Source organism: Dendrobates tinctorius, unplaced genomic scaffold, assembly GCF_039654945.1.
Source record: "Dendrobates tinctorius isolate UK_male_01 unplaced genomic scaffold, ASM3965494v1 ptg000236l, whole genome shotgun sequence".
In the NCBI taxonomy this organism is placed as follows: Eukaryota; Metazoa; Chordata; class Amphibia; order Anura; family Dendrobatidae; genus Dendrobates; species Dendrobates tinctorius.
The window spans coordinates 390842-407962 of record NW_027361903.1 but is presented as its reverse complement, the minus strand read 5'-3'; the positions used below and the strand labels follow the sequence as shown (position 1 = coordinate 407962).

The 17121-nt window shown below is 53.5% G+C and overlaps 1 protein-coding gene across 5 annotated transcripts in view; it reads left to right on the top strand.

The window, feature by feature from the left end:
* The window catches only part of ENO4 (enolase 4), a 63224-nt gene that overhangs the window by 17445 nt on the left and 28658 nt on the right, over positions 1–17121 (top strand). For 4 of the 5 annotated variants that reach the window (XR_012222697.1, XR_012222698.1, XM_073556568.1 and 1 more), the window contains exons 5-6: positions 5144–5307; positions 5945–6076. Coding sequence is in view for 3 of the 5 variants with exons in the window: in XM_073556568.1 (XP_073412669.1) it covers positions 5144–5307; positions 5945–6076 (296 nt within the window). In the remaining 2 variants the exon portion in view is untranslated. The remainder of the gene's footprint in view (positions 1–5143; positions 5308–5944; positions 6077–17121) is intronic. The other variant, XM_073556570.1, reaches the window with a different exon arrangement.

The following is a 17121-nucleotide window of genomic DNA, read 5'->3' as shown; positions in this document are numbered from 1 at the left end:
GAAACCCAAAATTACAGAAAAAGGGTGACATCAAAGTGGCAGAACTAGCTCTATTGTTCAGCGCGAATTCGGCCAAGGGCAAAAATGAGACCCAATCATCCTGATCAGCAGATATAAAACATCTTAAATATGACTCCAAGGCCTGGTTTGTTCTCTCAGTCTGCCCAGTGGTCTGGGGATGGAACGCGGAGGACGAAGGAGAAGGATAACTGAATTCCCAGATTGGAACAAAAGGCTTTCCAGAATCTGGAAACAAACTGGACTCCTCTGTCTGACACAATGTTCTCAGGAATCCCATGTAACCGAACCACCTGTTGTAAAAACAAGGGCACCAACTCAGCGGAAGATGGCAACTTTGGGAGTGGTACAAGATGGGCCATCTTCGACAATCTTTCACAAATCACCCAGATAACAGTCATTCTCTGAGAGACTGGAAGATCAGAAATAAAATCCATTGAGATATGGGTCCATGGCCTCTTGGGCACTGGCAGGGGCATCAGCAACCCACTAGAACGAGAACAGGGTTTAGCCCGAGAACAAGTCCCACAGGACTGTACAAAATTCCTGACATCACGAGATAAGGCACGCCACCAAAAAGACCGACTCACCAAATCTCTGGTACCAAAAATACCTGGATGACCAGCCAATGCGGAGCAATGAACTTCAGACATCACTCTCTTTCTACACTGGTCAGGAACATACAATTTTCCCATAGGGCAACGCTCAGGTTTATCCTCCTGAAATTCCTCCAGGGCGCATCTCAAATCGGGCGAAATGTCAGAAAGAACTACCCCCTCACCTAGGATGGTAGTAGGCTCGATCACATTAAGAGAATCAGCATAGAAACTCCTAGAAAGGGCGTCTGCCTTAACATTCTTAGTGCCCGGAAGAAAAGAGACCACAAAATTAAAACGCGTCAAAAACAAGGCCCATCTAGCCTGTCTAGAATTCAAGCGTTTGGCCGACTCCAGATAAATCAAATTCTTGTGATCGGTGAGGACCACAACTTGATGTCTAGCTCCCTCCAACCAATGTCTCCACTCCTCAAATGTCCTTGTCATGGCCAACAATTCCCAATTCCCCACGTCATAGTTGCGTTCAGATGGGGAGAACTTTCGAGAAAAGAAGGCACAGGGATTCATCTTAGAAGTCACAGGGTCTTTTTGGGACAAAACAGCTCCTGCACCAGTCTCAGAAGCATCTACCTCCACCTGAAATGTAAGTGAGACATCAGGTTGCCGTAAAACTGGAGCTGAAGTAAATCTCCGCTTAAGCTCCTGAAATGCTGAGACAGCCTCAGGAGACCAATTCAGCACATCAGCGCCCTTCTTGGTCAGATCAGTCAGTGGTTTGACAATACCAGAAAAATTACCTATAAATTTACGATAGAAATTAGCAAAACCCAAAAACTCCTGGAGAGTCTTCAAAGAAGTAGGCTGAACCCAATCATAAATGGCCTGTATCTTGGCCGTGTCCATTTCAATAGTCGACGGAGACAAGATAAATCCCAAAAATGAAATCCTCTGTACACCAAAGAGGCATTTCAATCCCTTAACAAACAAGGAATTCTCCCTCAAAATCCGGAACACAGTCCGGACATGTTCCACATGAGAATCCCAATCACTAGAAAAGATCAAAATATCATCCAGATAGATGATCAAAAACTTATCCACAAAGTCTCGGAAAATATCATTCATAAAGGACTGGAAGACAGAAGGGGCATTAGTGAGCTCAAAAGACATCACCAGGTACTCAAAATGTCCCTCCGGAGTATTAAACGCCGTCTTCCATTCATCCCCGTGCTTGATGCGAATAAGATTATATGCCCCCCTGAGGTCAAGCTTAGTAAACCAGCAGGCACTCTTAACTCTGGAGAATAAATCAGACATCAGAGGTAACGGGTACTGATATTTAACCGTCATCTTGTTAAGGGAACGATAATCAATACACGGTCTTAATGAACCATCTTTCTTGGCCACAAAAAAAAACCCAGCACCTAAAGGTGACGAGGATGGTCTAATATGACTCTTCTCCAACGACTCCTTAATATAGGATCGCATAGCATCATGTTCGGGTACAGATAAGTTGAAAAGCCGACCCTTGGGAAATTTACACCCAGGCATCAACTCAATTGCACAGTCATAACTCCTATGAGGAGGCAAAGACGCAGACTTACTCTCACGAAATACATCAGAAAAATCGGCCAGATAATCAGGAATATCATGAGACTGAGGAGAGGTGGAGAAAACAGGAGCGTCCCTAAGAACACACTGACAACCCCAACTCACCACAGACCCAGATTTCCAATCCAAAACTGGATTATGAGTTTGCAACCTGGGAAAACCCAGAACAATAGTATCATGCAAATTATGCAGCACCAAAAATTTACAATTTTCTTGGTGGTCTGGGGCAACTCGCATTATCACCTGGGTCCAAAACTGAGGTTTATTCTCCGACAAAGGAGTAGCATTAATACCCGTCAAAGGAATAGGCGTCCGCAGAGGCGTCATGGAAAAAACACGTTTAGCAAACGATGGGGCCCAAACTAACTAGAAAGGACAGGAAAGGAAAGACACTGTCTGCAATCTGCCCAAAAAACCCTACAAAAATAATGTCCAACACTTATGATAACAAAATTAACCCTGAAATCCCTAGACTTTTCCCACTATATCAGCACTCTGAAATATTCTGAGACAGAGCAAAAAAGAGGCCAATCTAATAAGAGACAAAAAGCAAATTGGCAAATACAGATAAATAAGAGTGGAAATTCAGCATAGCCCCAGCCGGGGCTGGCTGACCACAGAAAAAACTGAATAGACCAACTGTCACGGTCACGTGTGTCTGGACGCAGCGAGTACCGCAAGGCGAACCCATATGACACACGAGACCCTGAATACACCGCCTCCAGTTGGGCGAATTTAAATAATAACACGTGCAGCTGGATACGCCGCCTCCAACAGGCGAATTTAGGTAATACACGTAAGTCTGGAAACCCCGCCTCCAGTAAGGCAAATTTAAACAATGAAGGGGAAACCTGGGTAACAATAACAATGGAGGGCCCTGTGATAGGGAAACGGGGAAGTGGAGACCTCCTGTACTCCCCTGAGTCAGTGTCCCTGCACTCCTAACGTTCCCTATGCCGGTTCCCCACCGTGCGACGCACAGGAACCTTAAAACCCTGACTCGCCCTGCACCTAAACCCTCACTAGGGAATTGGTCGGTGCGGAAACTAATCCCACCACTGCACTAAACACACACAAGGGAAAATTACAATACAGGGGGACACCACTTAGCTTTGCTCTGTTGCTTATGTTCCCCGCAACAGAGCCCACCACCTGCGTGTATCTTCTCCTTCAACCGGATCCATCACCATAACTGGATCCATCACATATTGCAGCCTTGGAGCAGAGTCCACCACCAGTTGCAGCTGCCCAGTAAACAGAGTCCCAAAGATGAGTCCAGCTTCTGCCAAAAAGTCCAGCATGTTTGAATCCAACTTTTCTGCCAATAAGTCCAGCATGCTTGAGTCCAGGTTTCAGCAACCAAGTCCAGCATGCTGAGTGCAACTCTCACCATAGTCGCCACTCCACCAAGCCATGCAAGCACTTCCTGCTGACACCATAAACTGCGACTCCACCACGCCATGCCAGCCCTTCTTGCAGACCCCATCGTTGGACTCCACCAATCCATGCCAGCACTCCCTGCAGACTCCATAGCTGCAACTCGTCCCCTCTGGCTGGGCTGCCCAGGACTCTAGTTCAGCTCCCTCTTTCACCCAGGCTTACTTGAAAATGAAGACCTATCACCAACAGTGATCAAACACACCTGACACTCTTTTATAGAGCATCACACCTGTTTTATAATTACGTGCACTTAACCAAAGAAACTAAAGTGCACTACCGCTCACCACCACTGGGGCAACTTAGAACAAACAACACCACAGTGCAATAATTCTAATGGCCACCGAGGGCAAACACCACACTTTTTCACACAGCCAAAGGAAAAAAAGTTCACTTGTGCATTTAAAACTGTCAGCTCAAACCTGGATCATGACACCAACAAAATCAAGTGTGAACATTAGCAGAAACACTTAGCTTGAGATGACTGGAACAGAGCTGAAAACCAAGACCTGAAAAGCCAGAAGGAATCACCAGCACCAGAATAGGGCGTCGGCTGTCTTAAATCCAGTCTGAGATTCCAGAGATCCAATCGTTATCCTCATCATCAGGTGGCAGATCTCTACTAATTAAATCAACCTCACTACCTCCAGTTACCACCAGAGGGAGCCAGAAGGAGAACTCACAACTGGTAGACCAGAAAATGAGTTCACAACAGGGCCCCTCATTCTCAGAGTCATTGGGGCCCCTCATTCTCAGAGTCATCAGGGCCCCTCATTCTCAAAGTCGCTCCTCATTCTCAGAGTCATCGGGCTCCTCATTCTCAGAGTCATCGGGGCCCTCATTCTCAGAGTCATCGGGCTCCTCATTCTCAGAGTCATCGGGGCCCCTCATTCTCAGAGTCATCGGGCTCCATTCTTGGAGTCATTGGGCTCCTCATTCTCAGAGTCATCGGGCTCCTCATTCTCAGAGTCATCGGGCTCCTCATTCTCAGAGTCATCGGGGTTAATCATTCTCAGAGTCATCGGGCCCCTCATTCTCAGTGTCATCGGGCTCCTCATTCTCAGAGTCATCAGGCTCCTCATTCTCAGAGTCATCGGGCTCCATTCTCAGAATCATCGGGTTCCTCATTCTCAGAGTCATCGGGGCCCCTCATTCTCAGAGTCATCGGGCTCCATTCTCAGAATCATCGGGTTCCTCATTCTCAGAGTCATCGGGCTCCTCATTCTCAGAGTCATCGGGCTCCTCATTCTCAGAGTCATCGGGCTCCTCATTCTCAGAGTCATCGGGCTCCATTCTCAGAGTAATCGGGCTCCTCATTCTCAGAGTCATCGGGGCCCCTCATTCTCAGAGTCATCAGGCTCCATTCTCAGAGTCATCGGGCCTCTCTTTCTCAGTATTGTTGCGGCTCCCAGAGGTCTCATGTACGATACGACACGTTCACATTTTGTTCCTCTTGTTCAGCTCGTCTTCATTTGTCCTGGATTTTCGATCGCTTTCTCTAATTCTCTTGTTAACCCTTGTAGGGAAAAAGGCACCAGAGAAGCCCCTCCCCCTGTCGGAGCAGCAGGATCCACCCATCAGGGGCAACCTCGCCATAGCTGCAGTGTCACTGGCTGTAGCGAAGAGCAGCGCTGTCCTCCAGGATGTGCCGCTGTACTCACACATCGCAACGCTAAAGCAGCAGCCGGTAAGGGCGTCAACATCCCACTGTCCTCATTTACATAGCCCCACCCCTATAATCATGGTGCTCCCCTCATGTGTCAGCCCCTCATATAATCATAGTGTGCCCCTCCTCATCATGATAGTGTGCTCCTCCCCCTCAAATAATGAGTGTGCCCCTGCCCCTCATATGATAGTGTGCCCCTCCCCCTCATATGATAATGTGTCCCTCCCCCTCGTATGATAGTGTGACCCTCCCCCTCGTATGATAGTGTGTCCCTCCCCTTGTATGATAGTGTGCCCCTCCCCCTCGTATGATAGTGTGCCCCTCCCCCTCATATGATAGTGTGCCCCTCCCCCTCATATGATAGTGTGCCCTGCCCCCTTATATAATGATAGTGCACCCCTCCCCCTCATATGATAGTGTGCCCCTCCCCCTCATATCATTGTTATATGTTCCTGTTGTGTCCCTCCGCTCATTATATAGTCACTGTGTTCTCTTTATATATACATCCCTCATTATATACAGTGTCCCGCCCCTTCATTATATATTCTGTCTATGCCCCACCCTCTCATTATATATTCGCAGACAGTCTATATAGCAGGTTTAGGTGATTTTGAGGATAGAATAAAGCAGCCGACTTTCCTCCTTGTCTCTTCTGCAGTCACCCCCAGAGCCGCCGGTGACCGCGGCCCCCCTAATCTCACTGCTGAGCTGCGCTAAGTCCTCCCCCGGGAAACTCAACCTCATGAAAGAGGTCCTGGTGATCCCACCGCTGGGGACACCGACCGCACAGGTGAGGGTCAGCCTCCCCCCTACATACAGCCTTCCCTGACACACAGCCTCCCCCGACACACAGCCTCCCCCCAACCCACAGTCTCCCCCCCGACACACAGCCTCTCCCGACACACAGCCTCGACTGACATACAGCCTCCCCCAACACACAGCCTCCCCCTGAAACACAGCCTCCCCCCGACACGCAGCCTCCCCCAACACACAGCCTCCCCCTGACACACAGCCTTCCCCCCGACACACCCTTCCCCCCAACACACAGCCTCCCCCTGACACACAGCCTTCCCCCCGACACAGAGCTTCCCCCCGACACACAGCCTCCCACCGACACACAGCCTCCCACCGACACAGAGCCTCCCCCCGACACACAGCCTCCCCCCGACACACAGCCTCCCCCGACACACAGCCTTCCCCCCTCCCCCCGACACACAGCCTCCTCCCGACACACAGCCTCCCCCCGACATACAGCCTCCCACCGACACACAGCCCCCCCAACACACAGCCTCCCCCCGACACACAGCCTCCCACCGACACACAGCCTCCCACCGACACACAGCCTCCACCAACACACAGCCTCCCTCAACACAAAGGCCCCAATATACAGTCTCCCCATGACACAAACCTCCCCGACACACAGCCTCCCCCAGACTCACAACCTTTCTCGTCACACAGCCTCCCCCGACACACAGCCTCCCCTCGACTCACAACCTCCCTCGTCACACAGCCTCCTCCCCGACACAGCCTCCCCCCAACATGCAGCCTCCCACCGACCCACAGCCTCCCCCAACACACAGCCTCCCTCAACACAAAGGCCTCAACATACAGTCTCCCCCTGACACAAAGCCTCCCCGACACACAGCCCCCCTGACTCACAACCTTCCTCGTCACACAGCCTCCCCCCGTCACACAGCCTCCCCTCGACTCACAACCTCCCTCGTCACACAGCCTCCCCCCCGACACAGCCTCCCCCCGACACACAGCCTCCCCCCGACATACAGTCTTCCATCCACCCCAGGACAGGGCGCGGGAGCGCCGCCTTTACCGCCTCTTTCCCTATCTCAAGGACTCCCCAGGTGGAAACTATTACATGACGGCCATTACAGCCCCAGGCTAAAACCGCCCTACCACAAGCCAAAACTAATATATGGTACTTCCACTACAAAAACCTGGCAGCATTAATTTGAGCCCTTTTCAACATTATGTAAGCCTTCCAGTACCTACTTTAAGGGGATGTGTGTGACATCGGCGGCCGTACCCGCCGATGCCCCTTTAGCGGCGGTGCCCGCCGCAGCTTCCTCTCACCTGCCTCCCCCTGCTCGCGCGTCCTTCCGCGCTGCTTGCCGCTCTGCTGCGGGTAACCGCGCCGGCCTTAGGCCGCGCGCGCGCGTTCCTCCGGCCTCTGTTGGCAGGGGGCGTCGCTAGGGGAGGGTCTGTAGGGCGCACTTCCGGTCTCCGCATATATCAGGCGCCCGCTCCATTCTGAGGGCGCCTGATGATTGTTTGTGACTCGCAGCACCCATCGGCCTTACCTTTTTCAGTGTTCCCTGCCTATCCTTGTTGCTCCGTTGTCTGCCCTGTTCCTGGTCCTTGTCCGTCAGCCTGTCTCCTTCCGTGGTCCTCCCTGTACCTTTCCTGTAGTCTTCCTGCCATCACCTTCTGCCTTCCTCCCCGCTACTCCTGCTCTGTCTGCCAGTCCTCCGAGTCGTCCCTGCTGGCTCCGGCTGTCGCGGTTCCGCCCCCTGTGGTCCTGCCCCTAACGATCCCTGTACAGGGGTCGGTCTTCACCAGGTGCGCTCGGCCCAGGGGCTCCGGATCCGCGATCCAGGGGGTCCACTCTTGGACGTATTGCCAGAGGCGTCACAGTATCATCAGGCCATGGATCCCGCCGGTGCCGCAGCCGCCACACAAAAGGAATTGCTTTTCCTTCGTGAAAATCAGAGCCGGATAATGTCCTTTATGAAGTCTATGGACACCCGGTTGTCCGCCCTGCAGACCTCTGACCCCGGACACGCTCCCCTCTTAGTCAGCCTTCAGCAGGAGCTCGCGCAGCAGCGCGACGCCCAATCCCACATCTTGGGTTACATGGCATCCGTGGATGACCGATTACAGGCCCTGCAATCCTCTGCTGCCGCTGCAACTTCCTCCCCGGATGTAGCCTCTACCCCGGCTCCCCGTCTGGGCAAACCCCCCAGGTACAGTGGAGATCCCAAGTTATGCCGGGGCTTTTTAAATCAATGCAGGCTACATTTTGAGCTTGCCCCCCTTCAGTACCCCACTGACCGCGCCAAGGTGGCGTTCGTTGTGTCCCATCTCGAGGGTGAGGCCCTGTCCTGGGTGAACCCCTTATGGGAGAGAGATGACCCCGTCGTGTTAAGCATACAGACCTTCTTAGAAACCTTTCGCAAGGTATTCGATGAACCGGGTCGCTTAGCGTCCTCCACTGAGGCCCTTTTTAACCTCCGCCAGGGTTCCCTCACAGTGGGGCAATATGCCATCCGCTTCCGGACCCTCTCTTCTGAGTTGGGGTGGAACAATGAGGCCCTTGTAGGAGCCTTTTGGAGAGGCCTCTCCAGTAAGATCAAGGATGAGCTTGCCGGGCGTGACACCCCCACCACTCTGGAGGACCTTATTTCGCTAGCCACTCGCATAGACCTCCGCTTTCAGGAGCGCGCTCGAGAGGCAGTCGGAGAGAGGAGGTCCTTTAGGCTGTATCAGGCTCCTGTCCCCCGTTTCCCGGTATCTCCCGTTAGCACCGCTCCTGAGCCTATGCAGGTCGATCGTGTCAGGCTGTCCGAGCAACGCCGCAGGGAGAGGATGACCAAGGGTCTCTGCCTGTACTGTGGGGGTGCCAACCATTTTGTGCGTACTTGTCCGGAGAAGCCAGAGAGATCGGGAAATGCCTCCACCTAGGTCAGGTAAGAGAGGACCCCCTAGGTGATCAAAATTCCTCTCTTCCCCTTACCCTTTCTGCTTTGCTAATTACAGGTCGGGGGCGTGGATCTGTGGAGGCGTATGTGGACTCGGGTGCTGCCGGTAATTTCATCCGCCAGGAGGAGGTTGACAAACTCCAGATTCCGGTGTTGGTATTGAAGAACCCTCGCGCTATTTCCTCCGTTGACGGTAAACCTTTACCCGGACTCATCACCATGGTTACCGCCGAAGTAGACCTTCAAATCGGAGCTCTCCACCTCGAGAAGATAGCCTTCTATGTCTTGCCACAACTAGCCCATGCTGTTCTCCTAGGGCTTCCCTGGCTCAGACGGCACGAGCCTGTGATTGACTGGCGCTCTGGGGAAGTTCTCCGTTGGGGGCACTCCTGCCAGGAGCACTGCCTACGGGCTCTCACGCGTCCCCGTCCATGCTTGAAGCCTGCCGACCTCCCGGGCCTACCCGCACCCTATCACACGTTTGCCGACGTGTTTAGCAAGAAGGAGGCGGATTCCTTACCCCCTCATCGCTCCTATGACTGCCCTATCGACCTAGTTCCTGGTGCCACTCCTCCCAGAGGGAGAACTTATCCTTTGTCCCCAGCAGAGACCTCGGCTATGTCGGAATATATACAGGAAAATCTGGCCAAGGGGTTCATCCGGAAGTCCTCGTCCCCTGCGGGCGCAGGCTTCTTCTTCGTCCGGAAGAAAGATGGGTCCCTGCGACCTTGTATTGATTACCGGGGCCTGTACAACATCACGGTTAAAAACCGGTACCCGCTCCCGCTGATTCCTGAACTCTTCGACCGGCTGAGGGGGGCCAGAATCTTCACGAAGTTGGATCTGCGGGGAGCTTACAACTTAGTCCGAATCCGAGCGGGGGACGAGTGGAAGACGGCCTTCAATACCCGGGACGGCCATTATGAATACTTGGTCATGCCGTTCGGTCTCTGCAATGCTCCAGCGGTGTTTCAGGAATTCGTAAATGAGGTGTTCCGAGACCTACTCTATTCCTGCGTGGTGGTGTATTTGGACGATATCCTCGTTTTCTCGACCGACCTCTCCTCCCATCGGAGAAGTGTACGCATGGTCCTGCAGCGCCTTCGAGAAAATCGTCTTTACGCCAAGATCGAGAAGTGCCTTTTTGAGCAAACAGCCTTACCCTTCTTGGGGTATATCATCACGGAGTCCGGTCTTAGGATGGATCCGGAGAAGCTGTCCGCGGTACTCCAGTGGCCTCGTCCAGTTGGCATAAAGGCCATCCAGCGTTTCCTCGGCTTCGCTAATTATTACCGGCAGTTTGTACCCCACTTCTCTACAGTCACCAAGCCCATTACGATCCTGACCCGTAAGGGGACGAAGCCTAACGTCTGGCCTTCTGAAGCCGAGGACGCCTTTCTGACCCTGAAACGCTCGTTTGCTTCTGCTCCGATCTTACACCGTCCAGTGGCTAGTAGGCCCTTCATCCTGGAAGTTGACGCCTCCTCCACTGGAGCTGGGGCAGTTCTCTCCCAACAGGCTCCATCTGGACGTCTTGTCCCCTGCGGGTTCTTCTCCAAATCCTTTTCTCCCGCGGAGTGCAACTACTCCATTGGGGACCGGGAATTATTGGCCATTAAGATGGCGCTGGAGGAATGGCGATATCTGCTCGAGGGGGCAGTGCACCCCTTTACTATCTTCACGGACCACAAGAACCTGGCCTACCTGCAATCTGCCCAGAGACTCAACTCCAGACAAGCCAGGTGGGCTCTGTATTTTTCCCGTTTTGAGTTTAAGCTCCATTTCCGGCCCGGCAGTAAGAACATCAAAGCTGACGCGCTTTCCAGGTCTTTGCAGCCACCAGAGAAGGAGGAGGACCCATCTTATATCATCGAGCCGGCTAAAGTTATCTCCGTGGCCCCCGTGAGGTTCTCTAACCCTCCGCCTGGCAAGACCTTCGTTCCTCCAAACAAACGTCTGGAAGTACTGCGCTGGGGTCATTCTTCCAAGGTTGCTGGGCACGTTGGGATTAAGAAGACTCTTTTGCTTCTGTCCCGGTATTACTGGTGGTCCTCTCTCCACCAGGATGCAAAGGACTTTGTAGCCTCCTGCAGGACTTGTGCTCAGAACAAGATTCCAAGGACTCTGCCCTCCGGCCTCCTTCATCCGTTGCCTGTGCCAGAGGCTCCTTGGCAGCAAATCGCCATGGACTTCGTGACTGATCTGCCCCGCTCTGCAGGATGCACTACCATCTTGGTCGTCGCTGACCGCTTTTCCAAAATGGCCCATTTTATTCCCCTGGTCGGACTGCCATCTGCTCCAAAGTTGGCCGAGATCTTTATCCACCACGTGTTCCGGCTACATGGTCTCCCTCTGCGAATCGTGACCGATCGTGGGGTCCAGTTTACTTCCCGATTCTGGAGGGCCCTCTGTCGGCTCCTGGGCACGTCTCTCGACTTCTCCTCAGCGTATCATCCTCAAACCAACGGCCAAGTGGAACGGATTAACCAAATTCTGACCACCTACCTACGCCACTTTTCTAACGCCCATCAAGATAATTGGGTCTCTCTTCTACCTTGGGCGGAATTCGCTCATAATAATCATTCCAGCGAATCAACGTCCAAGACACCGTTCTTTGTGGTAACTGGGCTAAATCCTGGGGTTCCATTGCCTTTTTCCGCATCATCCGGAGTTCCTGCAGCAGACACTCTCGCCAAGGAGTTTTCACAAATTTGGAAGGAGACCAGAGAGGCGCTCGAGCTGGCCAACGTCCGAATTAAGAGACACGCGGACAAAAGACGAAGGGATCTACCCCCGTACCAGCCCGGGGACAAAGTCTGGCTTTCTACCAAACATATCCGCCTGAAGGCCCCTGCTTACAAATTAAGTCCTCGGTACATCGGGCCTTTTGAAATACTTGGGCGCATTAACAAGGTAGCCTACAAATTGAGGTTGCCGGCGTCACTCCGGGTCCCTAACGCCTTCCATATCTCGCTCCTCAAACCTGTGGTCTTGAATCGGTTCCAACCAACCTCCATGTCTTCTCCCTCGCCCATTTGTTCTAACAATGTCTTTGAAGTAAAGGACATCCTGGCTATGAAAAGGGTCAAGGGTAAAACTCTTTTTCTTATCGACTGGAAGGGTTTTGGCCCAGAGGAGAGGTCCTGGGAGCCCCGAGAAAATGTCGATGCCCCCCTTATCATGAAAAGATTTCTGACCAGCCTCAGAAGGAGAGGGCATATGGGAGGGGGTACTGTGACATCGGCGGCCGTACCCGCCGATGCCCCTTTAGCGGCGGTGCCCGCCGCAGCTTCCTCTCACCTGCCTCCCCCTGCTCGCGCGTCCTTCCGCGCTGCTTGCCGCTCTGCTGCGGGTAACCGCGCCGGCCTTAGGCCGCGCGCGCGCGTTCCTCCGGCCTCTGTTGGCAGGGGGCGTCGCTAGGGGAGGGTCTGTAGGGCGCACTTCCGGTCTCCGCATATATCAGGCGCCCGCTCCATTCTGAGGGCGCCTGATGATTGTTTGTGACTCGCAGCACCCATCGGCCTTACCTTTTTCAGTGTTCCCTGCCTATCCTTGTTGCTCCGTTGTCTGCCCTGTTCCTGGTCCTTGTCCGTCAGCCTGTCTCCTTCCGTGGTCCTCCCTGTACCTTTCCTGTAGTCTTCCTGCCATCACCTTCTGCCTTCCTCCCCGCTACTCCTGCTCTGTCTGCCAGTCCTCCGAGTCGTCCCTGCTGGCTCCGGCTGTCGCGGTTCCGCCCCCTGTGGTCCTGCCCCTAACGATCCCTGTACAGGGGTCGGTCTTCACCAGGTGCGCTCGGCCCAGGGGCTCCGGATCCGCGATCCAGGGGGTCCACTCTTGGACGTATTGCCAGAGGCGTCACAGTGTGTAACGGGATCTACCCAAGCTGGGGTACCTCTTTCAGTACCACCCTGTGTTTTCGGAGGTCCGCTCTGCGTTGGCTGGAGTCTGAATGATTGACGCTGGCTGGAATTCCTTGGTTACATGGGCGCATATAAAAGATCACTGCTTCTCCACGTATTTCCAGTCTGACAACACTTTACTCACAGGACACAGAATATATCACACAGATACAGAGGGCAGGCCAATAGAAAAGCGGCAGGCCAGACATACATTACAAAAGTCGCAGGTGGCCAGAGCCTGCCGATGTTTACTGTGGGAATTACAAAGGTGGGGGAAGCGCGGACAAAAGGAGAATATCGTGTCCCCTCTGCCCAGGGGCGCAGCCTGTGAACTGATGCATTAGGGACATGCATCTCACATAGAACCTATTATACATACATATAACTGCACAACATATTCTGGGTGCTGGTGGTTCTGTAACACGTAACACGGCTCCCCTTTTCAGCGACACGATCGGCATACACAGTCTGATCCTCAACGGATCGGTTTGGGGATGACCGAAGTTTATGGGGTTGGTACAAGTTCCGTTTGTTGACTTAGTCCATCGGCGTTACCATTTTGTTTGCCGGGTGGATGGTGAAGTCCAGAGGTTGTAGGGCTAAACTCCACCGCAGCAATCTGGCGTTGTCTCCGGAGACCCGATTAAGCCAGACTAGGGGATTATGGTCCGTTAGGAGGGAAAACTGTCGTCCATACAAATATGGTTGCAACTTCTTGAGTGCCCATACTACCGCCAGGCACTCCTTCACGATGGCCGCATAGCTTACTTCACGGGGCAGTAGTTTCCGACTCAGGTAAGCTACCGGGTGTTCTTGACCGTCCGGCCCGACTTGGCTCAGTACTGCCCCCAATCCAAACATAGAAGCATCTGTGTGAACCAGGAAACGTTTAGTTGGATCGGGTGCGGCCAATAGAGGGGTATTGGTGAGGGCGTCCTTTAGTTGGCGGAAGGCTTCCTCACACTCTGAGGTCCAGGTTACCTGGCGGGGTTGGTTCTTACGGGTCAAATCAGTGAGGAGCTTGGCTACGCTGCTGTAATTGGGAACGAATTTCCTGTAATACCCCGCTGTCCCTAGAAACGCCATGACCTGGGTTTTACTGCGTGGGATGGGCCATTTGGCTATGGCCTCAATCTTGGCTGGTTCTGGTCGCTGTTTCCCACTTCCCACCCAATGCCCTAAATACTGAACCTCTGCTTTGCCCACGTGACAATTGTTTGGGTTCAGGGTGATTCCGGCCTGGTGGATCCTGTCCAATACTGTCTCTAGGTGATTTAGATGCTCTTCCCATGTCGCACTGTAGATGGTGATGTCGTCCAGGTAGGCACAAGCATAGTCCTGGAGACCATCCAGAAGCCGGTCAGCCAGCCTTTGGAAGGTCGCCGGGGCATTCTTCATCCCGAATGGCATAACTCAAAACTGGAATAAGCCGAACGGGGTGACAAATGCCGACTTGGGAATAGCGTCAGGACTCAGGGGAATCTGCCAGTAGCCTTTGCATAGATCAATGGTGGTCAAATACTTTGCCCCCGCCAGCCGGTCTAACAACTCATCCACACGCGGCATGGGGTATACATCCGTCACTGTTTTCTCATTGAGCTTACGATAGTCTACACAAAACCGTGTAGTCCCATCCTTCTTGGGCACTAACACTACGGGGGATGCCCAGGGACTATCTGACTCTTCAATGACCCCTAAACGCAACATCTCTTGTATCTCTTTTCGCATCCCCTCTCGTACAGACTCAGGGACGCGGAAGGGGTTTTGTCGCAGGGGGGTCTGATCCTGGGTCTCAACCTTGTGTTGTGCCAGGCGAGTGTACCCCGGTCTCTCTGAAAACATCCTCTGTCGCAGCCTCAACAACGCCTCCGCCTGCTGTCTCTCCCGGGGGCCTAGGTCTTCACCCAAGTGTACCTGGTCCCATGTGTTAGACTGTTCCCCTAAGACATCCGGCAAGGGAAGTCCGGCTAAATCCTCTGCTTCAGGTGCACAGATGGCCACTACCTCTTCAGGGCGCTCCCGGTAGGGCTTCAGCATATTCACGTGGAACATGCGGATAACCCTGGGGTCGTCACAATCAGCGACATTATAGGTTGTGTCGGCTACTTTCCCCACTACCTGGTAGGGCCCCTGCCATGCAGCTTGAAACTTATTCTGCTTAGTGGGCTCTAACACCAGGACACCTTCTGTCCTATTTCCAAAGTGCGCTCTCTGGCCCTCCGATCGTACCATACGCGCTGGTGCCGCTGTGTCGCCTGCATGTTCTCACGTACAACCTGGGTCAGCTCCTGTAGGCGGTCCCGGAATTCCAGCACATAGGGTACAATAGGTACCCCTTCTATGAAGCCCTCCCCTTCCCAGTGTTCCAGCACTAAGTCTAGGGGTCCCCTTACCCGTCTCCCGTATACCAGCTCGAACGGGGAGAACCCTGTGGATTCTTGGGGCACCTCCCGATAGGCAAACAGGAGGTGTGGCAAGAATTTCTCCCAGTCCCTGTAGGTCCTGGTAAAAGTCCCAATGAGCTGCTTTAATGTCCCGTTAAAGCGTTCACACAACCCATTGGTTTGCGGGTGGTACGGGGCGCTTCTAATGGACTTTACGCCGCACAGCTTCCACAGTCGGTTGGTCACCTCTGCTGTAAACTGGGTACCCTGGTCCGAGATAATCTCCCGGGGAAATCCAACCCGTGAGAAAACCTGGAGCAGGGCGGCCGCCACCGTCTCTGCCAGTATGTTAGGTAACGCAACCGCCTCTGGATACCGTGTGGCATAATCTACCACTGTCAATATATACTTTTTCCCTGACGGACTGGGTTTGGCTAACGGCCCTATCAGATCGACCGCTACTCTGCTAAATGGTTCCTCCACAATGGGGAGGGGGCGTAATTTGGCCTTGCATCGATCCCCCCTCTTGCCAATGCACTGACAACTGTCACAGGTCTGGCAGTACTGACGAACATCATAGGTTACCCCCAGCCAAAAGAAGATTGTGTCAGACGATGCCTGGTGCGACTGACGCCGAAGTGCCCGGCCAAGGGTATATCATGAGAGATTCGCAGTAACTCCTGCCTATACTTATTGGGAACTACCAGCTGTTGTTTTATAGTGGGGCTCGTCCCTGTGTGGTGCTGCTCTGTGATCCGGTAGAGGAGTCCCTGCTTCCATACAAACTGTTCCCCTTCCAGCACCCCTCTCCCCTCCTGTGCCTTCCCACGATATCCCTCTAATGAAGGATCCTCAGGTAACTCCCTCTTAAATTCATCTGGGGTGGCCCAAGAAATGTGTCTGGCTATGGCAATACGTGCAGGGCTGGGATGTCTTACCTGGGCCTCCTCTGAGTGTGATTCCGCCTCCGCAGCTCGAGCTTGACTCCGGGTGGTCACATGATAGGTCTCAGCCAGAGGGGCCACCGAGAATGCAGACAACATGGGCCCCAAGTCATTTCACAGAAAGACGTCTGCAGGCAAATCCTACATCAAGCCGACCTCAACAAGGCCATCCCCGACTCCCCAGTTCAGGTGAATCCTGGCAGTGGGTAGTCGATGTATAGCTCCCCCTGCTACACGGACTGCCACTGTCCGGTCCGTCTTCTCTTGGTCCCGGACGAGATGAGGCTTCACAAGGGTCAAAGTTGGTCCGGAATCTCTTAGTCCCTGTATACGTTTCCCATTAACCCACACGACCTCTCGATGCTGTTGTCGATTATCTGCCCGGGCTGCCAGCACGGGGTCTACTTCATGCAGCACTTCCTCCATCTCTTCCACCCCTTGGTTAATCGTAGCCCCCAATGCCGGGTCAACTTTGCCTGGGTAGCAGTGTACAGCAGCCCGGCTGAAGGCAGCTGTTCCCGCCTTTGGCCACTGGGTATGCTGAGTCCGGTTGGGGCATTGTCTTTGCAGGTGGCCCAGCTGATGACAGTTGTGGCATCGCGCCCCAGGGGGTCTGGTAGTCCGGGTTTCTAGCTGGTCCCCCTACAATCTTCGGTGGTTTGGGGCCTTCCAGGTCCATGGGCGGGCCCCTAGTGACCACCTTTGATCCGGACAACTGCGGCCTCCTGGCATCATGATGTTCATCGGCCAGACGAGCGCCTTCCTCAAGAGTCGTTGGCCGCCTGTCCCAAAGCCATTCCTGTGTTTCGGGGTTTAGTCCATTAAAGAATCGTTCTAACAGGAAGAGCTGGAGGACGTCCTCCTTAGTGGTTGCTTGGCTCCCTTGTACCCACTG